Here is a 26,942-nt window from a genome sequence, read left to right on the forward strand (position 1 = left end):
TAGCAGTAAAGGAATTTATAGCATTTAAAAAAAAATCAACTTTGCGAGTTTCCCAGGATCTATTAAATAACTTGCCATTCAGTGTCTTCACCCTACTAACTCCTGCTCATGTAAAATTTACTGACTCATTATAGGATGTTGTCTCCTGTCCACTGTCTCTCACTGCCCATGACAGGCCAGTATAAACTTGCTTTATAGCTGAGCCACCTGAAGCTGAAAAAAGCTGAACCGCTTACAGACCACAGCGCCCTGTTTGACCCAGATGAGATTTCTCTCACACACCACCAAGTCTCGCTGCTGCTCCTGCTGTGTCCTCTCCAGCCTCCCTCGACACTCCTTTCCTAAGACCCCATGGCTCCCACCAAGGGAAGCCTCGTCCCCATAGTGCTCAGCACACCCCAGCTCTGGTCCTGTTCAGCTGTACCTCCTCTCGGGAGCACCCTCCACCCAGATCTCTTCTTCCTGTGGACTGTCTTTGTACCTAGCCTATATTTATTTGGTGGTGTTTTCTACTTTCTGTTTTTGGTTGTCAATAATGATGAATTATCAGTGTCCCTTTGTTAGCTCTTCCCCTGTAGACTATCGAGTGTTTGTTCCCAGTGACACTTTAAGACCTACGTGAGATGATAGACATTTATTTGTCTCTAAGTTGCTTCTAATGTTTTCCTTGGTGCCTTTGTGCAAGAGTCGAGGACTCTCTGGTCCATTAAGGGAAAATGAACTTTCTAGTCATGACCACAAGATGGCACAGTGACTACAGCTTCCTGGTATCATTGAGAATGGACCAAGACAAGAAAAGGTCTTATCTCCTTAAATGCTTGATATGCAATTGAAAGTCCAGAGAACTTCCAAGTTTTCAATTCTCAGTCATTTGTGGAGACAACTGTTTTCTTCATCATCTGGTGGGCCAACGAGGTGGAAAGGGCCTTCCTCCTCTCCTTCCTCTTCCTATTTTCTATTCGTTATAAAACACTTGAGTGCCTCCTCTGTGTATCCGTATTCTAATTGTTGAGCTGTATTGGTCCCCACCTCTCCCTGTGACTTCCCTCATCTCTCCCTGTGACTTCCCTCTGTACATCTCCCTCACCAGCCAGGATATGCTGGATGGGCGTTAAGGCCACACAACTCTGGCCAACCCTTGCCTTAGCCACGGGGGAACTATGGGTGGTTAGCTGGGGTGGGAAAGGGAGATAATAGGCTTTGTAAGTAGGTCATGACCCCTTGGGGGGGGTGAAGGACCCTCTCAGAGGGGCCACCACCTAAGACCATCCTGCATATCAAGTATTTACGTTGCAATTCATAACAGTAGCAAAACTACAGTTAAGAAGTAGCAATGAAAATAATTTTCATTCAAGGGTCACCATGACATGTGGAACTGTATTAAAGGGTCCCAGCCTTAGGAAAGTTGAGAACCACTGGGCTGTGTGAAAGAGCGCCACCTCAGTTGTATGTGTTTTAAAGGGCTTAATAGTCCTCTACCCGGGCGGTGGTGGCGCACACCTTTAATCCCAGCACTCGGGAGGCAGAGGCAGGTGGATCTCTGTGAGTTCGAGGCCAACCTAGTCTACAAGAGCTAGTTCCAGGACAGCTCCAAAGCTACAGAGAAACCTTGTCTCACAAAACAAAAAACAAACAAACAAAAAAGTAAAAAGTAGTCCTCTACCAGCCACAGTTAAGCCCTGGTAAGTTTATCTCTGAATAGGCAAAATTTTTGCCCAAGTTGCCACTCCATTTCACAGAAAACCAGTTTCTGTAATTGTGATTTGGGTTTATGTGTGACTGCAATTATCATAAAACCCAAGGTACACCCTACCTGTCTACAGACACGCAATCATAAGCATGCTACTTCTCCAGATACCATGTTACTCTTTGAGTGCATAAGCCTTTCATAGGAAATGTTCTTTTGTTTCTGTGTTGACTGTGATCTGTATAAGAGCCGGTATTGGGGAGGGTCAGTCCTTATTTCTATAATTTATCATTATTGTGTAAATGTGTGTATGAAGTGGGAGAGAAGAGACATGCATGGTACAGGACACACGTGGAGTTGAGAGGTCAACCTTATAGAGTTGATCCTCTGCTTCTCCCTTCTACATAGTTTCCAAGGACTGAGCTCAGCAGCCACCATTACCCACTGAACCATCTCAGCAGCCCTGGTCCTGTACATATCAGGACGTGGTGGGACAGCACAGATTGCTGAGTAGCCTGCTGTATGCAATAGCTTTACATATTGAGCCCTCAGGACTATACTAAAGACTATAGTAAGCTTTCCATGACTGCCACCAATCCTGATGTGTATCTAGGAGTTCAGTTTCCTAGATACACATGGTGAAAGGAGGACCCAACCCCCACAAGCTGTCCTCCTAGTTCACAATGCCACATACATATGTACATCATACATGCATACATATATACATACTTACAGTTTTTAAAATAGGATAAACTGCCCAAAGGTATACTGATCAGGTAGGATTTGGACCAGCCTTTATTCTCAGAAGTAGGTCGTCTTTGCCTACTGTTGCTGCTTTAGCCTGAGTCAGAGTGAGAATCTGTGTTGGGGCTTTCTCCAAGTAAACTTTGAAAGGAACAGCGTGCGGAGGTGAAGACCAGAAACTTGCTGTCTAAGATTATGAAATGACTCCTCCAGCATGTTTCTAGGTCATAGCAGGAAGAGGGCTCAGAGGTGTGGAGCGAACTGAAGAGTCTGTGGGTGGTGGAAAGGGGGCTGCCTTCGCTGTTGCTGCCCAAGCTTCAGATTGGTGAATTGGAATCCCTTTGATTATCACCTGTCAGCAACCAACAGAGTGGGTTTACAGTTTGATAACTAAAGAAAGATGTTTCTTTCTTTAAAAAAGCTAAGCTAGTTAGAAACCAGACGGTTATGGCCAGTTGGTTCTGTTTCAGGAAGCAACAGGGGCACGTAGCGATTGGCTCCTTCTCAACAGTCTGAGCATGGGGCCAGTATGCAAGTGTCCGAGGAAGCCCTTCAGCCATCTAATCACATAGCTCCAGGCTCCACCTCTTGCATTTGCTTGAAATATAACATATCTCTTACAGGTATCTAGTCCTGCTTCTAATTCCTTCTACCTGGATACCTGCCCATGTGTGGCTCACACTTGTTCTTTGGGTCACACTTGTCTTGGTTCTGGTGTTAATCAAAATAAAAAATGATAAATGTTTAATTCAGGAACATTAAATGTCATATATTGTCTGCTTTAAAACAAGATGAAGATGCTCCTGGTGAACCATGTGTACCAGTTAGCATGGGATATCTTTCCTTGCAAGACAGTTGCCAATGAGCTCAGTCTTTAGGTCCTGCAATGAATGGGCCACAGTCTACAGCCTAGTGTAAGCTTAACGTTTAGCCCTGCGATTGAAAATTTATGTTTAAGTTAGCATACTAAGTAATGGGTTTTACTGTAGCAGAAAGTGTGTTCATTATGCCTTATCTGCCAAGCGTCACATTAGCCATTGCAGCAGTCTGCATTGAACAAAGTCGCCAAACACAAAGCCACTTTTATAATGAGGTAGTGAACATCCCATGTCATTGATCAAATACTGAAAGTAAAGTCAGAAGGGTTGTATGGGTACAGCTCTGTGCAAGTATGAAGTTAAAAAAAAATCAAATTAAATGGTCATCAGAAGTCCAAGACAATTATTATTTACAACAGCAGTTTTGAAGCTGCACCCAGACCCGGCAGCAGACACTTCCTTGGTATTTAATAAATGGAATGAATCCTAGAACTATTTATTGTTTACAGGTCTCAGTTCCAGCTAGAGTGTATTCCTGGAACCTTGAAATCATGTGGTATGGTATGCCGGTTCATCAGCAACAGGTGAGCCTCCCTGGCTCCTCCGAGGAGAACAGCTGAGAATGTGGCCCTGAAGCCACTTGGATGTGTGTCTTTCCCACCAGGGCTGCAGGCTTCTCGCAGCTACGCTGAACTTCCTCACATGTTCTCCCCGTCTGATGGGGAGGAGAGAGTTTTGTCATGTTGAGCTGTTGCCCTTGTAAAGATTCCAGATTGTCCATTCTTAGAGGGTTTTCTCCTGAGAGTTCAGTAAACTCATCTGAAGATGTGTTTTTCTCTTCACTGGTATTTCCAGTACAAACACTGCCGTTCTGTTTTATCGTGACTTTACTGAGGTGTGGTTGGTGTCCATGAAGCAGACAGATAGGATGCACACAGTATACCGTTTGAACCCCACTGTGAGGCTGTCCCTGCATCCCACACTGAGTGATCTGCCGCTCCTGCTGGCTTATTTACAGCCTTTGTGATTGATCCTCCTCTCTACCTCCTGTCTTCTCACTGGAGTGTATTTCCCATTTCCTCGACATCTGTTCGTACGAATGGAACCACACAACATGTACCTTTTCTGGCCTGGCTTGTTTCAACAAGCATAAATAATTACTTGGAGATTTATTCATGTTTCTGCAAATATCTGATGTTCATTCCTTATTGCTGCTCCCCAGCGGATTGGGTCCACGTTGACAGGCATTTGGCTTCTATATAATTTTGACTATTCAAACAAAGGCGCTTTGGTTATCCACGCACAAGTCTCTGTAAGGATGTATGCTTTTATCTCTTGCCTAAGTAGATAGAAACGAAATGGCTGTCACATGGCAGGCGCATGTTTGACTTTTTAAGAAACCACAACTGTTCTCAAAGTGAATTGCATCATTGTTACCTTCTTTTCATTACGGGTGTGCCCACTGTGTAATACAATTTCAGAGAGGCCTATTGCACAATAACTGCCAAACCCAGTCCGCCACTTAGGACCCATGGAATGAGCTCACTGCTATTAATTTGCATTTCCCTGATAGCCAGTGATGCCAAACATCTATTCATGTAGGGTTAGTTTTTGCCATTTTTTTTTTCCTTTTAAAAAATAATATTCTGCCGGGCGGTGATGGCGCACGCCTTTAATCCAAGCACTCAGGAGGCAGAGGCAGGCCGATCTCTGGGAGTTCGAGGCCAGCCTAGTCTAGAAGAGCTAGTTCCAGGACAGGAACCAAAAAGCTACAGAGAAACCCTATCTCGAAAATTTAAAAAAAAAAAAATCTATTTTCAATTATCTATCTGTGTGTTTATCTGTGAGTACATATGTGCATGAGAGTGCAGGTGCCCACAAAGGCCAGAAGAGGGCAGAAGATCCCCAGTGCTGGGGTTACAGGCACTTGGAAGCCACGTGATAAGTGTGCTATGAACAGATTTAGATTCTTCGTGAGAGCAGCATGTACTGTTAATGGCTAAAACATCTTTCCAGCAGGTTTATGTTTTCATGAGGGAATACCTACTAATGGCTTTCTTAGTCTTTTTTTTTAATGCTTTTGTTTTGTTTTTGTTTTGTTTTGTGTGTGTGTTTTGTATTTTGGGTGGGTTTTTTTGGTTGTTTTTTTTTTTTTTTTTTTTTGAGGCAAGATTTCTCTGTGTATCAGTCCTGGCCATCTTGGAACTTGCTCTGTAGACCAGGCTGGCCTCAAACTCCCAGAAATCTGCCTGCCTCTGCCTCCCAAGTGCTGGGATTAAAGGTGTCAGCCACTGCCACCACCTGGCATTTTTTATTATTGTTATTCATTTTCAATTGTTTTATTGCCATCTTGTCAAGTTTTAGAAATTCTTTTTTTTCTAGATACAAGTAAGGGTTTGTCTGTCCTCTACCTCCTAGTTTTCCCTTTTCTTAATGATGTCTTGAAGACTGTTTTTAAGTTTTGCTGAAGTCCAGTTTACCTGTTTGTTGTTTTAACGGTTTGTGCTTTCGTTGGTGTTAGCTAATTTCCTAGTCTTCACAGATAGTTTTGTTTCTAATATTTTCTTCTAAACGTTTTATAACTTGGGTTTTACACAGACCAAATCTTACAGTTAATCTGTGATCCAGAGTCAAATTCTGTATATGGTTTGAAGTATGACTCACTTCATTTCTTGGTATATGGACATCAAACTTTTCCAGTTAAAAACATAATTTTTGGTAAAAATAAAATTTTCTAATTATAAAAATAAAATGTTTAGGTAATATAAGAGAGTATTCAGTCTTTACCTTATCAATCTTCTATTTGTTGGTTACCTAAATACATGAAAAGGTTTGAATAGAATGCCATAGCTGGAGAGAATGCCTTGGAGGTCAAGAGACCATATTGCTCTTATAGAACACCAGAGTTAAATTCCCAGCACCCACATTGGGCAGCTGACAACTTCCATTAGTAACTCTGGCTCAAGTGGGGAGGTGAGGTGTTCAATGCCTCTGGCCTCTAAGGACACACAATTAAAAATAGCAATAATAAATATTAAAAATTAGCATTGTATGTTTTCCCCTGTGACCCTAATATATTAAGTTCTTTAACTGCTCTTTTCCATGTAATTTTATGATCTTAAACTTGTTAAGTTTTATTTATTTATTTATTTTGGTTTTTCGAGACAGGGTTTCTCTGTGGTTTTGGAGCCTGTCCTGGAACTAGCTCTTGTAGACCAGACTGGTCTCGAACTCACAGAGATCCGCCTGCCTCTGCCTCCCAAGTGCTGGGATTAAAGGCTTGTGCCACCACCGCCTGGCCAACTTGTTAAGTTTTAATAGCTGCATATTTATTATGTCACATGTACACTGAGAGTCATCCATTTTATTAAACATTATCAATTTTATTCTTAAAATCTATTTTGACTTTATGCTTAAGTTCTTTGAGAGAGAGCGAGAGAGCACTTTAACTTTCAAAAATAATTTGTCCAAATCCATGTATTTGGATTTTAAAGAACTTTTTGCGTTTCCACAGTATATTCCAGAAGGATTCAGCAGTTTAGTCTTCCATCTTCCACCAGCAGTAACTAAAAGACTGAGTCCTTTGTACCAAGTTCTGTTTATCGTTTTGTGAAATGGGAGGATGTCTTGACTCCCCTGTTCTTCCTCCGCCTACTACCTTGCTCTTTATTGTTAAACTACAAACCGGGCCCTTCTGCTCAGCCGTGGCCAGCGTGAGGAAACTGAATTTTTTCATTCTGGGACAAGAAAAGATCAGCAGATGAGCATACACACCCCTAGTCAGTATAGGGAAACCAGTTTTCTTACTGCAAAGTCATCTGCCAGTCTTCCTTGGGTCCCCTTCTGCTTGCCACAAGTCCTTCCCTGTATTCTGCTCACACTCAGCCTCCTGGTTTTTCTGCTGAATCTCTTCCTCCTCTTCCTCCCTCCCCTCCCCTTCTGGATGGCTAGTGTTGGTTATTAGCAAGACCTGGATCATCCAGGAGACAAGTGTGGGGCACGCCTGTGAGGGGTCCTGTGGATTAGGTTAACTGAGGTGGGAAGAGCATCCCAAAAGTGGATGGCACATTCCCTGGCGTGGGTCCCAGAGTACATAAAGAACTGAGTACAGCATGCATGGTGAGCTGCCTCCTCCCCGTGGGGGCAGTGGGACCAGCCTTTTCCAGCTGTGCTGCCATGGACCGCACCTCCAGCTGTGACCCAGAATAAAGCATCCTTTAGTTGTTCTATCACGGCTTTATCACAGCTGTAGAAGAGTGTCCTATCCTCCCCTCCTTCCTCCTCCTCTCGTTTCCTCTCCCTCCTCTTCTCCCCTCCTCTTTCTCCGCCCTTCTTGCCCTTCTCCCCCTTCCTTTTCCTCTCTTCTTCCCCCCTCTCCTCCTGCCCTTTCTCTTTCCTTCTTCCTCTCTTCTGTTCTCAAATGCTACAAAAGAAAACATCGTCTTGCTGGAAGCCCTTCACCGCCAAGCAGCCAGGCCTTTTATGCTTCCTTGTTGCCCCTCCTCTCGTTCTTTACCCGGCCTCTGCTGCCCATAGTTTTTATTGCTAAAGTTAGTGTCCTTCTCCCCAAATGGCTATTGCTAGAAATGTTTATGAGTTGTTCCATGGCTCTTAGCTGTTTTTGTTTTGCTACCTTTTCCTTCCTTCCTTGTGAAATTCTGTGGTTTTATCTCCTAGTGGTAACCCTTAGTGGTGTCCACTTGGCTGATTGTGTCTGGGCACAGGCTGCGCTGCCTTGGTAGCCATTGGTGTCCAGTTGGTTGATTGTGTGTCTGTCCACAGGCTACGCTGCCTTGGGCTCCCCTCTTACTAATCTTACTGCTTTGACGATGCCAACACAGAAGCAGTCTCCGGGGAATGTTTCTTTTGCTAATTGTCACCTTGTCTTTGGGCCGCTCCTCTGGTCACAGCTTTCATTCAAGAGAGCACACTCTCCTCCTGCCTCCCCGAGTGTTTGTCGGTCTCAGTGCTTTCATCATGCCCACGTTTTTCCAAAGCCCCTGATTATTTCATTAGGACACGCATGTGGCCATATCCACAGCATCGGAGCTGTACTGTGCTTGTTTCAGAAAGTGTGGAAGCCTCATTGCACTGCAATTAGAGGTCATCTTAGAACCCAGTGACCGGTGGGTCCAACCTGGCAGACTCCGGACGCACACACTTTTTTTTTTTTTTTTTTTTTTTTGAAGGGAAAGGGGTCTTAAGGGAACATTCTTCAAGCAAGTCATGAAAAATGAATAGTATGTCTTCCTCCTGGAACTCCCGTGTGCCTTGTCCTGTATCACACTGTTTCTCACTGCTGTCGCTAGTGCCACCTCATGGCGGTTTGCACAGTCCTACAGGACAGAGGTCGCATCTGTCAGTGCCCAGGTAGGGCAGAGCAGTACTGTGAATAGTGGGTGTTGGTCATATTTGTTACATCGGTGTTGGCCACTCATCTTAATAGAGCGGTCACTGTGTGAGCTGGGCCTTGGCTCTCAGTTCCAGATAGGGAGCAGATGATTTTCTGTGTAGAACTTGGGGCCTCCCTTTTCTGTCTTGAACATGCTCCTGGAGGTCTGTCTGTCTTCATAATTTGCAACCCTGGGGTACCAAGGCTGACTGCACATGTGGTGTACTCAAGAACACAATTCGATTTTTCTTCCTAGATTGTTGAAGGTGGGTCTGGCCTTCAGGAGTTCGCACCCTTTGTGCGATCACTCACAGGGCACGGTTCTTCCTTCGTCTTTGCTCAGAACAAGAAGGGCGTGACAAAAGATTTTTGTGAGGATGTCATGGATAAGAATAGATGTCCTTAGAATATAAAAAGAAAATAAATGATCAATCTGAAAAATGTCAGCAAATTTATAATATAGCTGAATGAAATAAAAATAAATCATCTAGATAACTGTGGCTCAAGTTGTAGATACTCATTTGTGTATATTCATTTTCCAGCATATTATATTTTGTTTTCCATTTGCTCCCAGCAAAGAATAAGTGGTAATGAATGAGAAATACGCCGTAAAGCAGATCAAGCCTGCCTTTTGGAATTCCAAACTAATTCTTCTTTTCTTCCTAGGTTGCCTCTCGGTGCTGCCTTGGTGGGATTGGGCACCCAGAATGCTTCATTCTATGATGATCTATTAATAAGGTGACCTTGCTAGAGTTTGGAACAGGGCCTCAGGTAGGTGGCTTTTATCATTATATGGCATGATTTTCAAAGGGATCAGTGATTCCCAATCCTTAATTATGTAAGCTATCATAGTAACAGCTTTGAAAAGTGATCAGTTATTCCCGATCCTTAATTATGTGACCTATCATAGTAATAGCTTTGAAAAGCATGCCACGTAATAAGCCTGCCACGTAGGAGCTTAGGACTTGCAGTGTTCTGTGATCTGCAGGACTTCCGCTAACCTGTCATCTGGACAAGGCAGAGAATGCATAGCTTTTGTACAGCCTGTTTGTGTCTCCTCTCAGAGAGCCCACAGAGGGGTAAACTACATGTGTGTCCCATCTGCCGAGAAGCTCTTACAAGCTGTGTGCAGGTGGAGATGCACATTAGGTGTTAGGTAGGCTCTCCAGAACGGGGCTGATGCCAGAGTGCAGAGCCCAGTGGGACCCGGGCAGCTTCCCACCACTGCTGGGAAGAGGACACATGAACGCATCTAGATTCTCCAACTGTAGTTATAACTCAGTGGCACAGAATCGAGGTATAGCGATATTGGGAACCCGAGCACAGCTGGATTTGAGCCAGGTAAGTCTGTCAGTGGGACCTTAAGCCCAAGACTGGAGTTCAGAGTCTCAGACCCCATGACTTCAGGACAAGGAGCCTGGAAAAGGCTAAAGTGGTTACTGGTGGGTTCAAACTCCTAAGCTGGTCATCTATGATCAATGCCCCCACTCCCCACCCCGAGAAACTAGGCCTTGGACTGAGAACTAAACAGAGCCTCTCAGAAACATGAAAAGAACTAACCGTCCAATTAAAGGGTCATAAACTAATCTTAATACCAACAGCATTCTATGGAGAATAAACACTTAAGCTTGAGTTAGCATAAAATTTTAGTCATCTCTACACTGCAGATATTTTTAATAAAAGTGTTAATGATTGTTTTGATTTTGTGGGATTATCTTTTGAACTGTTATTAGTGACAGAATTTTCATTGATAATGATAGGGACTTTTAGTTTTATTTATTTTTTGAAAATTTTGTACATGTACATAATGTACCAGACCCACCCATCACCCCCAGTTCCAGTTCCCCCTAGGACTTTGAATCACATCCCTCCCACCTCATGTCCTCCTTTTACAATTGTGTTATTCTAACTGAGTTCTGTTACCGTGGAGCTATTTTTAGTAGCTAGAGAAAGGAAAAATACTTTTTCTCAACCACACTGTTTATACAAAGCTTACCTTTTTTGACTCTCTTGTATTGTGATCAGTTGATATTTTTTCCTCTGATATTTACAGTGGCATCCTCATTCTTAACCTCACATACAGAATATTCTCTCTAAAGGCTTTAGAATTCCGCTTGAAATGTTTTTTCTTTGCATAAGACTCGTTCATTTCCAGATGATGCATCGTGATCAGCACAGGGCACATGTGCTTATGGGTACGGGGGCAGAGCGTGTGAACAAGGACGGTTTCTGGGATGTCCACCGTTTAGTTCCCAGCCTGCCTGGTCTGAATAGCATGTGCCTGAGTCCCCTGCTTGCACTCTTGTCTCTTGGGGCCACCTGCTGGGGTGCAGTAGCACTAAGGCTCCCCAGTGGCCTCCAGCCATCCTGGGCACATCCCGCTCGCCCCTCTGTCAGAGCACACTAACCATTTCACTGCCTTAGGTTTTCTCTGGTCATGCTTTGCAGCTGGCTGAGGTTTCCAGAGCTCACAACATGCTTCCCTACCTGCTCTGCTTCTTGCAGTCCCTTACCAGGGACTGCAGCTCTTCTCAACAAATATTTATCAGATAGAGCCAGGCAGTGGTGGCACACGCCTTTAATCCCAGCACTCGAGAGGCAGAGGCAGGCGGGTCTCTGAGTTCAAGAAACCCTGTCACACAAAACCCCAAATAAATAAAGTTTATCAGATGACCACAGCATGGCAGGACACTGGCTAGGTCTCTTGATGATGTTGCCTAGACTAATCCTGGTCAGCTTGGAGATGTGGGAATAAAGAGAAGTTCTGTTTCTAGATGTGATTTTAACCTTGACAGTTGCACGAAGTAGCACAGGGTGCACAGGCTAGTGGCAGGGGCAGAGCCTTTCGTGAGGACTGGGTTCTGTGGCCATGCATTTTCTTGTTCCTTGAGCCTCAGCATGCAGCTTGGGTAGCGTTTATCCCTCCTCACACTGCATGGCCTACATTTACAGTGTGTGCTACTTTGATAGCTTGAAAGTGATTTCTCACATTTTTGTTTTGTTTTGTTTGTTTCAAGACAGGGTTTCTCTGTGTAGCTTTGGAGCCTGTTCTAAACTCACTTTGTAGACCAGGCTGGCCTCAAACTCACAGAGCTCCGCCTGCCTCTGCCTCCAGAGTGTTGGGATTAAAGGCGTGTGCCACCACTGCCCGGCTTCACGTACATTTTTATAACAAAGATTTTACTTAGCATTTTTCTTCCGTTCCATCTGATCGCCACCTTTTCCTGAGCTTATCTGCAGATTTGCTATGCGTGCCTGAGAATCCAGACATGAAGCCAGGATTCTATAATTTGAATTGCATTAGGTAACTACTCATCCTAGAAGACATACTCCAAGTGGTTCAGGACATCAGTGTGTTAGGGTAGTTCATCAGCACCCACCCCAGCAACGCATGCAGTTAGTGATAGTGAGAATGAACTCAGGAACGTGACCCATGGGCCACCGCCTTCCTAGTGTAGCTGCATGGCAAATATGGAGATGTTTGTGCGTTTTTAGAAGCCCAGAAAATCCTCCAAAAACAGTTACTAGTATTGATTAAATTTTCTTACTTTGCATTGTTCTAATCGCGATCGGCTGCCCCTCCTGCTCGTCCTCCTCACTTCCTCTTCTGTGATTCCTCTTTTATTTCCTCCCTGCAAGAACTAATGTTCCTACACCAAGTGAGACGTGCCTGGCATGCTCCGTGTCCTGGTTTCCATTTCATAAAGATGTGCAGTCACAGGTCTCCCGTACACATAAGACATGCATGCTGACTCCTGAGTCACAGCCCATTCATCCGCTTCAACTCGCTGGCCCTTCTCCTCCATAATAAATAACCAGGCCCGTATTTGTGAATTAAAAAGCACATTTGCTTGGCTTTCCCATGTTCCTGGGTGTCTGGTGTTCTGTATGACTCTCTAGAAAGAAGAGTAGTGGTGGAGTTTCTGGGAACTCTGGGGTGCCAAGTTTGAAATCCCTGTCCTTAAAAACAAAAAGATAAGTCATTTCCTTCACCTCTCTAAGTTTTTGCTTTATATTAAATATAGGATGCGTCTAGATATGATTATGGCTAATTTTGTGGTAAAGTTGGAAAAGATTTTTATAGAACTATGTTTTAACAAACTATTCAAAACAAATAGAAAAAAATCAAATGTAGAAAATTTTCAAAAGGCATCCTTAAATGTATGATTAATTGACTGACATCTAATGTAGTTAAAAGTAAGTAAGTACTGTGATTTTGCTCAAGTCTCAGTGCTGAGTTCTTGATGACCCGAAATTCAGGTGAGTTAAGTACACATCTTGGCTATGCTCGCTGCTTCTCAGTGGGCTTGCTGCTCCTCTGTCCCCTGTAGAGATAATCCACTCCACCTGAGCATCTCAGCATCTTTCTGCTTCAGGCCAGGTAGCACAGGTACCAGACATGTTTTCACTCTAGAAATTTTTATTAGGAGTGGGGCTGGATTGATGTTCTCTGCTCATGCTGGCTAATTCCTTAAGGATCTCATCCACCACAGCATGCTGGAAAAGGTGAATATTTCAACCAGGGTTTAAGTTATTATAAGTGCTAGTATTATCTTGGACTGGAATATGTATTTGCTGTCTTCTGTCTGCTATAATGAGCAAGTCTTCAGGTCGTTATGCTAGTGGTAAGCACTTACCGTTTTAATCTTTCTTGTTCATTCAACAGTTACTTTACTGTCATTTATGGGAAACAGCAGTGAATAAAACTGGCCTGACCCTGCCCCGCGCTGCCTACAGTTGATTGCTCATTCTCTGAAGGTCTTTTTTGTTCATTTGATTTTTACATTTGTCTTCTTTTTAATCTTCATTTTTTGACAGTTTAATATGTGTATAGAATGCATTTTGATCGTGCTCACCTCGTTACCCTTTCTTAAGTTTTGTAATTCATGTAGTTTTTATTCTCTCGCAAGGGACTCTGTAGACGGAGAGCTGACTGCTGAGAACTCCCAAGTTAGATAGGATTAATGATGTTTTAAAGCAGTGATCCAAATACGTGGTACGCCTCCTTCAAAGTTGAGTTCAGTTATGTAATCTAGTTCATCTCCCATTCTTCAACATTTTATTATTTTATCATACATATAAAGTATTATCGCTGCTAAGTTTCCTTCTGTGATCCACCCTGTTCATTCTCTATGGAAAGTGTTTTAAGCACATGTTGACATCTTTCTGAATTGTGAGCCAGTGGTTTGTTAGGATTCGTATAAGTGGGAGCAAAGCTTTGGTGATTCTTAGCAAAATCTCTTTGACTTTTTAAAATGAAAACATTATCAGTGCAGGTAAGTGTGGCTTGGACTTTATAACTGTTGACAAAGCAACTCTCAGAACTGTGGGATTCAAAACACAAAAACTGTTTCAACATCTCATAGAAATCAATTTCAGTAAACCCTCTTGATGTGCAATTTGTTTGCTTGTTATTTTTCTTCATGAGCCACTATTTCCTCAGAATAAAACAAAACGTAAGAAGAAGTCCGTGCCCAAGCATAGACTCTTTCCCCCAGCCACCACTGCTATCTAAAGCAGAATCACCTACGGAGTAGGATGGAGGCGAATCAGCAGGGCTGGGCGTGTTCTGAAGTCACTGTAGGGCAGCGTAGCGTGGATGCTCCCCACCTTCTACAATCCCTCAGACAAAGGCACAAAGGGATTCCAGCACTTAAATGATGGAACCAATCTTTGATAAAGTATTTAACTAAAAAAGGGAAGCATGAATGTAAGTTTTTTGGGTTACAGACTTAGAGCACTGATGATACCCCCACCACCCCCACTGCCGGACTCAGAATACACAGATAAGTGTAGTACATAAATATAAGCTGTGTTTATTTTTTATATTTATTCTGTCCAAATCTAATCAACTCCTGATTTCCTTTGTTTAGGGAAATAATGAATAGTTCTTTGAAATTATTTGGCAACTAATAAAAATTCAAAGTAGAGTAAAATTTAGAGAAATTAATTTAGGAATTACATTTTAAGATAAACTAAATTAACATGGTGGCTTTATTTGCAGTTTTATTTCTGGATATAAACTACATAGCAGGGGTAATTTGTAGACAGTTCTGTTTGTGGACTGTGTGAAATCCTTAGCCATTAACACCTTTCTGTTATGAAATGCCCTGCACAGCTCAGCATAGGTAGAGTGTGAACGTGTCTAGAAGGCAGTAAGATTTATAACAAAAAAATACAGATTTGTTATTTGCTGGTCAACTTTGGTTTTAGAATTAATTCTACCCAAATCATGCACTCAGAATTGCTAATTATTTTAATGATTAATTAAATTATTTAAAAATTTACCTTACAAATTATCTTTTAAACTTTTTCCTTAGTTACTACTTCCTTTTGGAATTTTTTTTTGGGGGGGGGGGCAGTTCTCATAGAATAATGATAGCACTGACCTCCTTCTGGGCTCTTTTTTTTTTTGGATTTTCGAGACAGGGTTTCTTCGTAGCTTTTGGTTCCTGTCCTGGAACTAGCTCTTCTAGACCAGGCTGGCCTCAAACTCACAGAGATCCGCCTGCCTCTGCCTCCCGAGTGCTGGGATTAAAGGCGTGTGCCACCACCGCCCGGCTCCTTCTGAGCTCTTAAGTGTAATGTCAGGGTTTCTCCACATGCAGATTGTCTTGCTAACCTGCCCTATCACAGATCATGGTAGAATGGAGATGAGATAGGAGTTGGCGCCTAAATCCTGTCTTGACCACACAGACAGCGCGTAGTTCACTAGCAGTGGGGTAGATGCAGCCGTCTTGGTCACTGACTGCAAGGAAAGACCAAAAATGAAAAGACTCTTTATGAAGTATTTACATTATTCAGGTAATAGCACATAAAATGAACTTTTATGTTCATAATTACCACACCAAATATTCAGTGTGTGCCCTGGGCAAGTAAGTATTGACAAAACTAATGTTGCTATTTTGCAATTTTGATGTTCTTCCACTTATGCATGTCCTATGCTTAATAAAAATGGGGCTTTGGCTTGAAATTTTAAAAATACCTTTATTTGTCTAAAGTTTTTTTAAAATAATGTGAACAATAATAATACTGGTTTCTATATACTTAGTAATTTTGTAATGATGCTTGAATGTCCTCTATTAAATATTTCCTTTCTATATTATTTTACATATCATAAAATTCTGAAAGTAAGTGAAGATTTTAAGAAATATTATTAGATTGTTATACACTTGAAAAGTTTTAAACCAAACCTGTCATCAGCATATCCTTTTGTTACTGATTTTTAAGTATTTGATTTTTATTACCCCTCAAGTTCTTCTAATTAAATACTTCTGAGTACTTAATTAAAAATAATCACAGGGTACTAACCACTGTTTGCCTTGTATTCTTTGTAATAATTGTAGGTCTCTTTTACTTTATACCATTGTTGTGCCATTTTCTTTCATCGTAAATATTAACACAGTTTGTATACACACTGTCATTCAGCTAAAGACCTGGCTTCTAGCAGGCATCTTTAAGATATCTTCAGGCTTTTCAACAGTAGTCTCACGCAACGAGCATTGCCTTTTCCCTGACACCTGCCTCTTGTAGCAAAGCTGTATTTACCGTCCCCATATGTACCTGGAATCTGAACAGAGAGTGGCTGCCACATCCCAACCAGCCTTACACCATCCTTCAGTTTAAACTGGCAGTTCTGCAAGTTAGCCCCGGTTACAAGTGTGGGCAGTGGCAGCCATGCTGAGACGAGGTTCCCAGAGGCACTCCCCTGACGAACACTGAGTTTGTGTCTTCCACCACATTAAGCCTAATGACTCTTCGCCAATTTTGTTTGCGGTCAGTAACTCTAAGAGCCATTTCCCTTTGTTAGGTTCCTTTTTTATTAACAAGTGGGGAATCATTCAGCATCACAAATTGGCTTTTTTTTTTCTAGGTAATGCTGTTTTTCTTTTTATGTGTGCATTTATTTGGCCATGTAAAGTGTGCTTACAACTAATCAAAGCAAGCAGTTGGTGGGAATTAATGCACGACCCAGCAGCAGAGTGGAGTATAGCATGCGCTATGAAATTGCAGTTCATTCATGCTTTATTTTCTGCCCTTCACACTCTAGTTTTACTTACACTATAATCCATTCTGTTTTTACTTCTTCATAGATTGGCCAAAATGGGAAGGGCTGAATTCTGCTCTCTTCCACGAAGAGTTAATGGGACTGGCTAAGATCAAAGTCTGAGGCTTTTTCCATCCTTAATCAGGTATGCATTGAACAAAAATCACTAGTTATGTGCATGTGCCTTTAAAGTATTTGGTTGATAAACATATTGTGAATATAGTTTTTATTTGATGTTACATTCACAACTTTATATTTATCCTGAAATTTTAAATGTATACTATGATAAGTAATTTGAATTTTGTAATGGATTAAAATATAAAAGCATTATCAGCCATGAAAATTTTCAGCTGGTCTTAGAAAAGTGTAATATTTGCTATCAGTGCACTTCCTCATTGCTCAGTATGTACATCCAAAAACATCCATTCGTTACTTCAGATTGAGTACCCCGGTTTAATATGATCAGATGCGTGCATGTTGTTTTATGGTGCCCTTTTAATGTCTTGTCAGGAAGGAGCTGCATTAAAGTTGCTTTTCTCTTCTGGAATTCTCAGCGTCACAGCTGTGTTGCTGCAGTGGTGATTATGACCAGTGTTCAGACCTAGTTATTTAGACGCCTTGCATTCCCTTTTGATCCTGCAGTTGGAAAATGATTGACGTGGTCATAGTCTCAGTAGGTCTATGAAAGCATTAAGTGAGGAAGTCACAATGAAAATTAAAGCTGTATACTAATTTACTGTCATTATTGATCTGTAGAGTAGCTCTTACCCCTAACATGGAGGGAGGCAAAACATCTGTCCTTTGAATGAGCTCATAACAGGAAGAGAGCAAATCTTTGAGCTTCAGAAAACCCACAGCCAGAGCTAACAACTCATCACTGCCGTGATGTCAGAGCTATCAGCTGCATCAGTGCTGTGATGTCAGAGCTAACAGCTACATCAGTGCTGTGATGTCAGAGCTAACAGCTGCATCAGTGTGTGATGTCAGAGCTAACAGCTGCATCAGTGTGTGATGTCAGAGCTAACAGCTGCATCAATGTGTGATGTCAGAGCTAACAGCTGCATCAGTGCAGTGCTGTCAGAGCTAACAGCTGCAACAGTGCTATGATGTCAGAGCTAACGACCGTATGAGTTATATTATGTCAGAGCTAACAGCTCATCTGTGCTGTGATATCAGAGCTAACAGCTGCATCAGTGTGTGATGTCAGAGCTAACAGCTGCATTAGTGCTGTGATGTCAGAGCTAACAGCTGCATCAGTGTGTGATGTCAGAGCTAACAGCTCATCCATGCTGTGATGTCAGAGCTAACAGCTGCATCAGCATTGTGATACTTGTTGCATCATATTAATGTCATTTGTAAACTGCAAGAGGAGCTTCCTGATATTTAGAACAATGTAAAGGCCTGCATCTGTCTTACAAAAAGAAACTGTATGTGCTCAGCTTGCCTGAATGCTGTACTGCTTCAGTCATAATGGCTCACTGCTGCTTAGTCTACTAGGGACAGCCTCTCTGCTAAAGCACAAAAAGATACGGCATGCACTTAAGTATTACCAAAAGTAGATGTTTAGAATTCCTGAAAAAAATCTAACTGGAATCTGTGAAAGTAAGTGTAACACACTAAATTGTGTAAAGGCATGTGTATACCAAAACACAGGTGAGATAAGGAAGTTGTTTTTTTTTCTTTAAAATATATAAGAGGATGGCAAATTCATTTAACTATATTTAGTAGTCAGATCCTTCTAAAAGGCATTACGGTTGCTACCATTTCTGTGGTCTCTTGGAAGAACCCCCCTAAATTACCTTAAGAAACCTTGAGGGAACATTTGACTCAGTGGTTCTCACCCCACCTGTGTCACATATCAAGTGTTTACATTATGATTCATAACAGTAGCAAAATTGTAGTTATAAAGTTGCAACAAAGTAATTTTATAGTTGGGGGGGTCACTCCAACATGAGGGACTGTATTAAAGGGTGGTGACATTCAGGAGGTTGAGAACCACTGGTCTAACTCACATAGCAGTAAAGTCTTTGAGGAGTTGATTTTCCTGCTCTGAGAAATAGAGTTAATTATATTAACTACTTCTTATCTATGGAGGTTTCTGTTTAGTTTCAATTATCTTGTTTAAAAGTAACGACATACTCTTTGTTGCTCAAGATACATACTTCCTTCTTTCTCATAGCACTAATAGTGAATTGAAACTCAGGGCGGAAACACTTCTGTGATGATGCGTTTTTGCACAGATGTTGAGAACTCTGAACAGGTGTGCCACACTCAGGTTCAGTTGTATCAAAAGTTAATTTGTTCAGTTTGGGGAGGCCTAATGGCTCCAGCTTATTAGTAACATTAGTGCACCCAGTGAGAATAATCTTCTCTGTGAAGTAGAAACAATTGAGGAACACTAACCCTACTTCCCCAGAAGGCAAGGGTCTGCAGTGTTCACCTCAAGTAGTATCAACAGGCTTTACCATTTCAAGAATATTTGTTCTGACGATCAGTCACTTCCACCCTCGTTCGGAAGCCCCCTCGGAGTATTCTAACACTGGTCAAAGGGTCAGTTTGCACTCAGTGGTGCTTTCACCTCTTCCTACGGGACCTCAGCTTCCCGCACCTCTTCCGTGGACTCCCTGGTTTGCCAGGTGCTCTAAGTGCGTGTGTTCGTGTGACCCACATGCACAGCGTGGCTTTTCAGCTGTAAGATGGGAAGTTTCTGGTGCAGCCTTTAGACCCCTGCTCTGAGAGTTCCTGAGTTCAGTGCTGTCCTGCTAAGTGCAGCGTTTGTCAGGTGCGATTTCGGGGTATGTATGAACTGTCCATTCTGAGCAATGCATTGATATCTGTCTGTTTTGGAAAATACAAAGGAACCTACAGATATTACATTGGACCAGCTGAATCCATTTTATGGTTTCTTTTTTAATTCAAAAGCATCACAAAGCAAATAATTTTTTAATTGAGTTTAGTTACAAACTAGTTGTTTCTTATTTTTTTTTCCAGTCCCTTTTTGCTTTCTTTTACGACCACATGAAACTTGAGAAGCCACCTAAAGCTATATCACTTAGTGGAGTTGGGCAGTTCCCAGGTGTCCAACAAGAAGGCCTGGTTTAGGCTGCGATGGCCACTGTCATTCCTGGTGATTTGTCAGAAGTAAGAGATACCCAGAAAGCCCCTTCAGGGAAACGTAAGCGTGGTGAAACCAAACCAAGAAAAAACTTCCCTTGCCAACTGTGTGACAAGGCCTTTAACAGTGTTGAGAAATTAAAGGTTCACTCCTACTCTCACACAGGAGAGAGGCCCTACAAGTGCACACAACAAGACTGCACCAAGGCCTTTGTTTCTAAGTACAAATTACAAAGGTACTACGCTCTATTTGTCTTTCAGATTATGCTTTCTCTTGTGTTGGCCGTCTGAAGCCGTTGTAAGTGTGTGTATCTGTATACACATTTCTAAGCTCATTCGCAGACAGGAAATGTTAAGTAGATTAGACATTGGGTAGCCTGAAATATTCTAAGTTACATACTTCTGTGGTAGTGTCTTTGGATTTTTTTTTTTAAGTAAAAATGCTTAATGAGAGTAGAATTTCCGTGTGTAAAGAGAAATTTCTTCATGGAAAGGGTGTGGACATTACATGAATGTGTTCAGTCTTGTTTGCTTTTGAATGAGAACTGAAAAGCAGTCAGCACTAAAGTGGCAACGTAGATGGCTCAGGTTCTGCAGTGTGTTGACTGTGCTGTGCTGTGTGCTACTCAGGGAGACCCTCGTTAAGAGAGCTGTGAGCTAGCCTTATAGTTTAGCTTCCCATTTGAAGAATGAGCATGTACCCTTTTGCTAAGATATTCACTCACAGAATCTATCTATGTTTAAAGGCACATGGCTACTCACTCTCCTGAGAAAACCCACAAGTGTAATTATTGTGAGAAAATGTTTCACCGCAAAGACCACCTGAAGAATCACCTCCACACCCACGACCCCAACAAAGAGACCTTCAAATGCGAGGAGTGCGGCAAGAGCTACAACACCAAGCTCGGCTTCAAGCGGCACTTGGCCCTGCACGCTGCCACCAGCGGCGACCTCACCTGCAAGGTGTGTTTGCAGACTTTTGAAAGCACGGGCGTCCTCCTGGAGCACCTGAAGTCGCACGCGGGCAAGTCCTCCGGGGGCACGAAGGAGAAGAAGCACCAGTGCGAGCACTGCGAGCGCAGGTTCTACACCCGGAAGGACGTCCGGAGACACATGGTGGTGCACACCGGGAGAAAGGACTTCCTCTGCCAGTACTGTGCACAGAGATTCGGGCGGAAGGATCACCTCACCCGGCATATGAAGAAGAGTCACAACCAAGAGCTTCTGAAGGTCAAGACGGAACCGGTGGATTTCCTGGACCCTTTCACCTGTAACATGTCCGTGCCTATAAAAGACGAGCTCCTGCCGGTGATGTCCTTACCTTCCAGTGAACTCTTGTCCAAGCCATTCACAAACACTTTGCAGTTAAACCTCTATAACACTCCATTTCAGTCCATGCAGAGCTCCGGATCTGCTCACCAAATGATCACAACCTTACCTTTGGGAATGACGTGCCCCATAGATATGGATGCTGTTCACCCCTCCCACCATCTTGCTTTCAAATGCCCGTTCAGTTCTACCTCATACGCAATCTCTATTCCTGAAAAAGAACAGCCATTAAAGGGGGAAATCGAGAGTTACCTGATGGAGTTACAAAGTGGTGCGCCCTCTTCCTCCCAGGATTCTCAAGCGTCGTCGTCTAAGTTAGGGTTAGATCCTCAGAGCGGGTCCCTCGATGATGGTGCGGGGGACCTCTCGCTGGCAAAGAGCTCTATTTCCATCAGCGACCCCCTCAACACACCAGCATTGGATTTTTCTCAGCTGTTCAATTTTATACCATTAAATGGCCCTCCTTACAATCCTCTGTCCGTGGGGAGCCTCGGGATGAGCTACTCCCAAGACGAAGCGCATTCTTCTGTTTCTCAGCTGCCTGCCCAAACACAGGATCTCCAGGATCCTGCAAGTGCCGTGGGTCTCGGTTCTCTGCACTCGCTCTCAGCGGCATTCACCAGCAGCCTGAGCTCGAGCACCACCCTGCCCCGTTTCCACCAGGCCTTCCAGTAGAGCCTGGCGGCAGGTTCGAGAGGGAGGCGCGCGTGTAGCCCCGCCCTCGCTGGCCGTTTTTATCTTAGTGCCTACTTTAAGACAATACAAAAACTTCTGCTTTTGTATAATATCAAGTTTCACGAAGCCAGTAAATAATAGGAACTAGCCTCTTCGGTAAGCTTTGAAACCGCTCATGTTTAATACGTTTGCCGTTTCTCCCGATTTACTGCCAGTTGTCATAGTCTCAGAGTTTTATGTCATATAGGAGCGCCATTATTATCACTAAATTCTTCAGTTCCTGTGTTCAAATTACTATTAGACTTTAAAATTTTCATTTTTGTCTAATAGCATTGGGCATCGGACATTTGGCTCATTTTTTTTTCTTTTGCAAATATGCAGTACAATGTAAATCTTATGTAACGTGTGTGAATAGCTGAGGTGTTTTACATGTTTTGCTAGCCACTAAATAGATTCATGATCAACTGTTTTAAAGGAATCGAGAATCCAGCTTGGGGAGATTATAGTGGTTTCTTAAATATGCCATCATTTCAGATCAATATATTTTGAAGACTGTTGTCTGACAAAATGAGAGAAGAGAGTTTCAGTATCTAAAAGGAACCTTGAGAGGTCACAGGGTGTTCTGTGTTGGCACTGTTTTGCCACATCTCAACCATCTTTTCTTTATGTTAACAGTGTGTGGCATCAGTCTTCAGGAGCAGGGTAGAGATGTCCTGTTTCATGTCCTTCGCCTTTCGTACCCAGGATGGCCTCAGTGTACCAGCATTCTTAATGTTGCATGTTGTCCGTAGTCAGTCCTGAGTCTTGGGGCCATTGTGGGGCGGTAGTCAGTGAAACCCAGAGTAGACTCGTCGGCAGGACGATGGATGTCAAACATACAGCCAAACCTCAGAACTTGTCTAGAGAATCCCCACCGTTGCCAGAGCTGAAAACTGGACTCTTTCGGGGCAGAGTAAAAGCCTACCTATCGCGTCACTTCTAAAACAGCAATGTCCGTCCTCCTCGCCCACCGTGGTTGGACGGAGAACTTAAACACATTAAAAAGCTACCTGAGGAGTCTCCACAACGTCTTACACAACCTACACAGTAAAACCCCACTTTTGACACATCTTAGAGAGTGGGAGGAGTGTTACACAATAAGCCGAGTTTGTAGAGGAAACAAGGAAAATAAAGCACACACCGAGTGAGTGTCGAAGCACCGAGGGTATGGTGCTCACAGACGCGGTAGTGACGGCTTTCTCACGCCAGCCAGGGCTTGATCAGCGGTGCCGTGGAGATTTTCCTAAGGGTTGCTCGTGGCATCAGCCTACAAACTGTATCTATTAAGCACTTGTTAACTCCTTATTTTGAGACCCCTTTTGTTGGGGCAGGGGTAGGGGAAAATTTACAGAAGAGTATGTATCTCTTAAAAAAAAAAAGAAAAGAAAAAAAAATATTTTTGAATTTCTGAGCACTCAATTAGCCCTGTATGGGGAAACCCGTTCCCTTTCATAGGGCCAACTATCACTGCAGATTGCATTGTTTACCAATAATTCTAAACATGAGTATAGATTGCTGAATATAATGCATTATTTAAAATACTTGGGAGTAGTATAAATTGAGGAGAAGTGTAAGATGTCATATGGATGGGGCTTTCGCTGTATGTTACACACACATTTAGCGCACTTCATAGAATCAGAGTCACTCTCTGGAGGGCTCTCGCTCCCGGTTTTCACCCTGGAGCAATAGTTTTTATACTTATGTATTTAAATTTTATTATGAAAATTTACATTTTATTAAAAAAAGTGTTCCAAAGGCATTAAAATTATATATGTTAATAAGGAAATGCATTTTTAGCTCTTCAAGCTGCTCCTGAGCTGTGGTCGGGAGCGCGCTCACTCTTCACGTGGGCTCTTTGCTCTGCTTCAAGGCGGCTTCCTTAGTTTCTGTGAAACAGATCGCTTACCTAAAGCTCTAGTTGAATGATTAGTGTTCAATATTGCTTTACTCACCATGGAAAAAGGAAAAGAAAGTTGGTGACAGAGCACAAGTAAATAGAAAACCTATTTTTATGTAGAGGTTGGTCCCAGACACCACATACGAAAGCACTAGCCTATTCTATCTAAAGTTTGCATAAGAAAAAGTCACACTAATGACCTGAGACGTCGGCCTCTGTGGGCTGTATTTCACTGCTAATTGAAAAAAGGGAGTACCAGGATATATGAAATAAAGCATTTTGAAATGGGAATGGCGCCATATCTGTATATATATAAATATATTTTTATCCTAATTCTTGCCCTGCACAGAACTCTAATACACATCTTCCAGGGTACCAGTGTTAAAACGTAGAGTCTTCATTTTCTTCGTATGTACACCTCTCTGCCTATTGCTGCCCCCACAGACTTGAAGAACACTTCAAAGTAAGAGGGAATCCAGCAAGTTGGGTTGGATTTTTTTGTTTGTTTGTTTTGTTTTGTTTTTTTTAATTGACTGCAGTGGTCACTAAACCCTTTCTTGATAGATTTTTCTATTAAAGATCAGGCAGCTTGTAATGTAATTGCACAATGTTTTAACAAGGATGTAACACAGAATTGGCTCCCCGCCCCCCAGAAAATGTTGTCACTTGTTTTGTTTTTATTTGAAGTAGGAGTGATTAGGGATAGTTCTTGCCAATGCTGTTTTTCATTCATCAGTGGCCAGACTCATCGTCCTTGGAATTTCTGATAGTGCCTTAGATTGGCTGAAAGAAAAGGGATTAACCTTAACGAAAATAGTTTAGTGTAGAGTTTGGAGCTCAGACAAGATACCGAGCCTCATTCAGTTTGACCCCCATGTGTGCGTGCAGACTGTATCAGCAGCTGCAGGAGCACGGCGGTGGAAGAACCGAGGCGCCGTAGGCAATATACTCCATTGATATTTACTAATACCACCTGGTAGTTATTGGTCACTGTTAAGCTTTCATTTAAAATCCTATTCTGTAGTTCAGTTTTCTAGGACTTAAGTTGTCTTGGTGGGTTATGCACCATTCTATATGCGACTTTTTTTTATTATTATTATTTCAGTCAGCGTTTCTTTTGAGCTGTGTGTTTTTGCGTCTTTGTTGCTTGTGCTTTTTTTTTTTTTTTTAGCCATTTGTGGAATATAGTGATATATTGTGTTAATTTGGACAGTGACGGTTTTTTAAAACCATATACTGACTGAAACATGAGCCAGAGCTGATTGCTTTATTAAGCTAATAATGAATGTTATAGAGTACATATTTCAGGATCATTCATCTAGTGAGCAGTACACATATAGGCCAATTAAAAAAATAGAGCTTGGTCAACCTCTATACTTCACATTACTACAAGATATAGCACTTTCAAAATGAACCTAAACTTTTACGGTAACTTTCTATAGGTTATGCCTTTTATTTTAAGACTTATTATATTCGTTTCAAGTGCCATTAGATGATATATATGTAGGCCTTTGATATATAATGCTTTGTGTACAAAAAAATGGTAGATGGTATTTTAAACAGGTACATTTTTACAGTGTTTTCTTATCGATTTGCTATATTGCACAGAATCAGTGTGTGTCTTTTCATATGGTTTTACAATGGTTTATTTTTTTACAAAGTTTACGTATCTCAAAGCACACTGTCTTCCCAGTCCGTAAGTAAGTTAAAAAAAAAGATACCAGTTCACCCAAGTTGCTTCTAGCCTACTGAGATCCATGTGACATTGGAGGAGATCTTCTCAGTGTTGAGTATTCATCCTTAGTGAAGGCAGACTGGTTTTTCTGACTGATGAGTCCCTCGGTGAGTCTGTTTTGTTTTATACACGCTGTCAGCAGCCAGGTCTACAACACAATGTATCTTGGTCACGTGGGTCTGCATGAATACCTGAATCATATTGTAGCCACAGAGTGCTCCTCGGAGATTATATGCAAGATAACGCTACCAGCCTTAGTAACAGCACACAGATCACCAGTAAGCCTTTCTCCAATGTTAGCAGCCCCTGGGGATGGAAGGCAGTGTTTTTTGATAGCTTATCTAGCTCTATAGATGACACAGACTTCTCTGTATAAGCTTCAGTGGTACAGACGAACCAGAATGAATGTCTGTCTTCTCAGAAACCCTCCTTCAACATTATACGGGATCATGCTGCTACTGTCACTTGGGACACAACTCTCACGGTGCTACAAACTTCTGTCTCGTTCAGTTGTATTTTTTTTATCCATAGGAAAAGGACTACATAGGTGTAAAGGTGTACAATATATTTTTATACTGTGACTTAATTTGTCATTAACAAACTTTTACACCACCACAGTGTATTCATGTGCGCTTGCAAAAGGAGATCGTGGATGTGCAAATGTTACCAGAACAAACCCAGCTTTTGTCCACAAGGTGACTGTAATTCAGAGTGGAAAGTGGGCTTGACGTAGGGTGTGGAGTGAAGAACACACTATAAGTTACTAACAGCCCTTTGAATTTAACAAAAACTGGGAGTCCATTAAGAAAATGGATTGCATCATGCCTGAACATAAGCTGACTGCTGAAATTGTATTTTTAGCTAATGAAAAAAGTGTTTGGACTAGTACTCTAAAAATGCTCTAATGGTAAAGTTTTGAGTCAAATAGAAATGAAAAAAATCTGCATTCCAGACTGAATTTTGTATATTTTTATTGCATTTTAAATTGCTATTCTGTGATATTGGAAAATCAAGTGGCTTATCGTGTATATCATGTACTTAAAATGTATTCACAAACTACTGTTGTATTTGTATAAAATATAGACAAAGGTCATCCTGGTGTGTGTGTGACTTCTATACGGCAGCTTCGTGTCGTGGGGCTGCAGTGATAACTATACTTTAGAAACTCACATCCAAAGAAGCAGGCTGCTGCTTCCTGTTGGGATACCCAGGTGTAGACCCTCACTCGCTGCTACTTATTACTGCAGCTTCTTATAGCCTACAGTGGTATTCATTGTAAGGAAAAAGACTCACAAGTTCCACAGAATATATGACTAGGAATACAGAACGTTTTTGATAACACAGACCCTCCTGAATCCTCAGAGATGCTCCTTTACTGTAACGTTTTCCTCCTGTTTTTAGACAATATTCTTTAAGAATTTATATATGTATGTAATTATTTTGATCATATTTACCCTTTACATCC

At 42.1% G+C, this 26,942-nt stretch overlaps 1 protein-coding gene across 1 annotated transcript in view; it reads left to right on the forward strand.

The window, feature by feature from the left end:
• The window catches only part of Plag1 (PLAG1 zinc finger), a 42,676-nt gene extending 16,186 nt beyond the window's left edge, over window positions 1-26,490 (forward strand). Inside the window, exons 2-5 of the mRNA XM_057791174.1 lie at window positions 9,308-9,412; window positions 16,735-16,833; window positions 19,680-20,038; window positions 20,549-26,490. Of these exons, the coding sequence (XP_057647157.1) occupies window positions 19,797-20,038; window positions 20,549-21,806 (1,500 nt within the window). The 5' untranslated portion in view covers window positions 9,308-9,412; window positions 16,735-16,833; window positions 19,680-19,796 and the 3' untranslated portion in view covers window positions 21,807-26,490. The remainder of the gene's footprint in view (window positions 1-9,307; window positions 9,413-16,734; window positions 16,834-19,679; window positions 20,039-20,548) is intronic.
• Window positions 26,491-26,942: the final 452 nt, after the last annotated feature.

The sequence above is a fragment of the Chionomys nivalis genome, chromosome 16 (genome assembly GCF_950005125.1).
Source record: "Chionomys nivalis chromosome 16, mChiNiv1.1, whole genome shotgun sequence".
NCBI lineage: Eukaryota > Metazoa > Chordata > Mammalia > Rodentia > Cricetidae > Chionomys > Chionomys nivalis.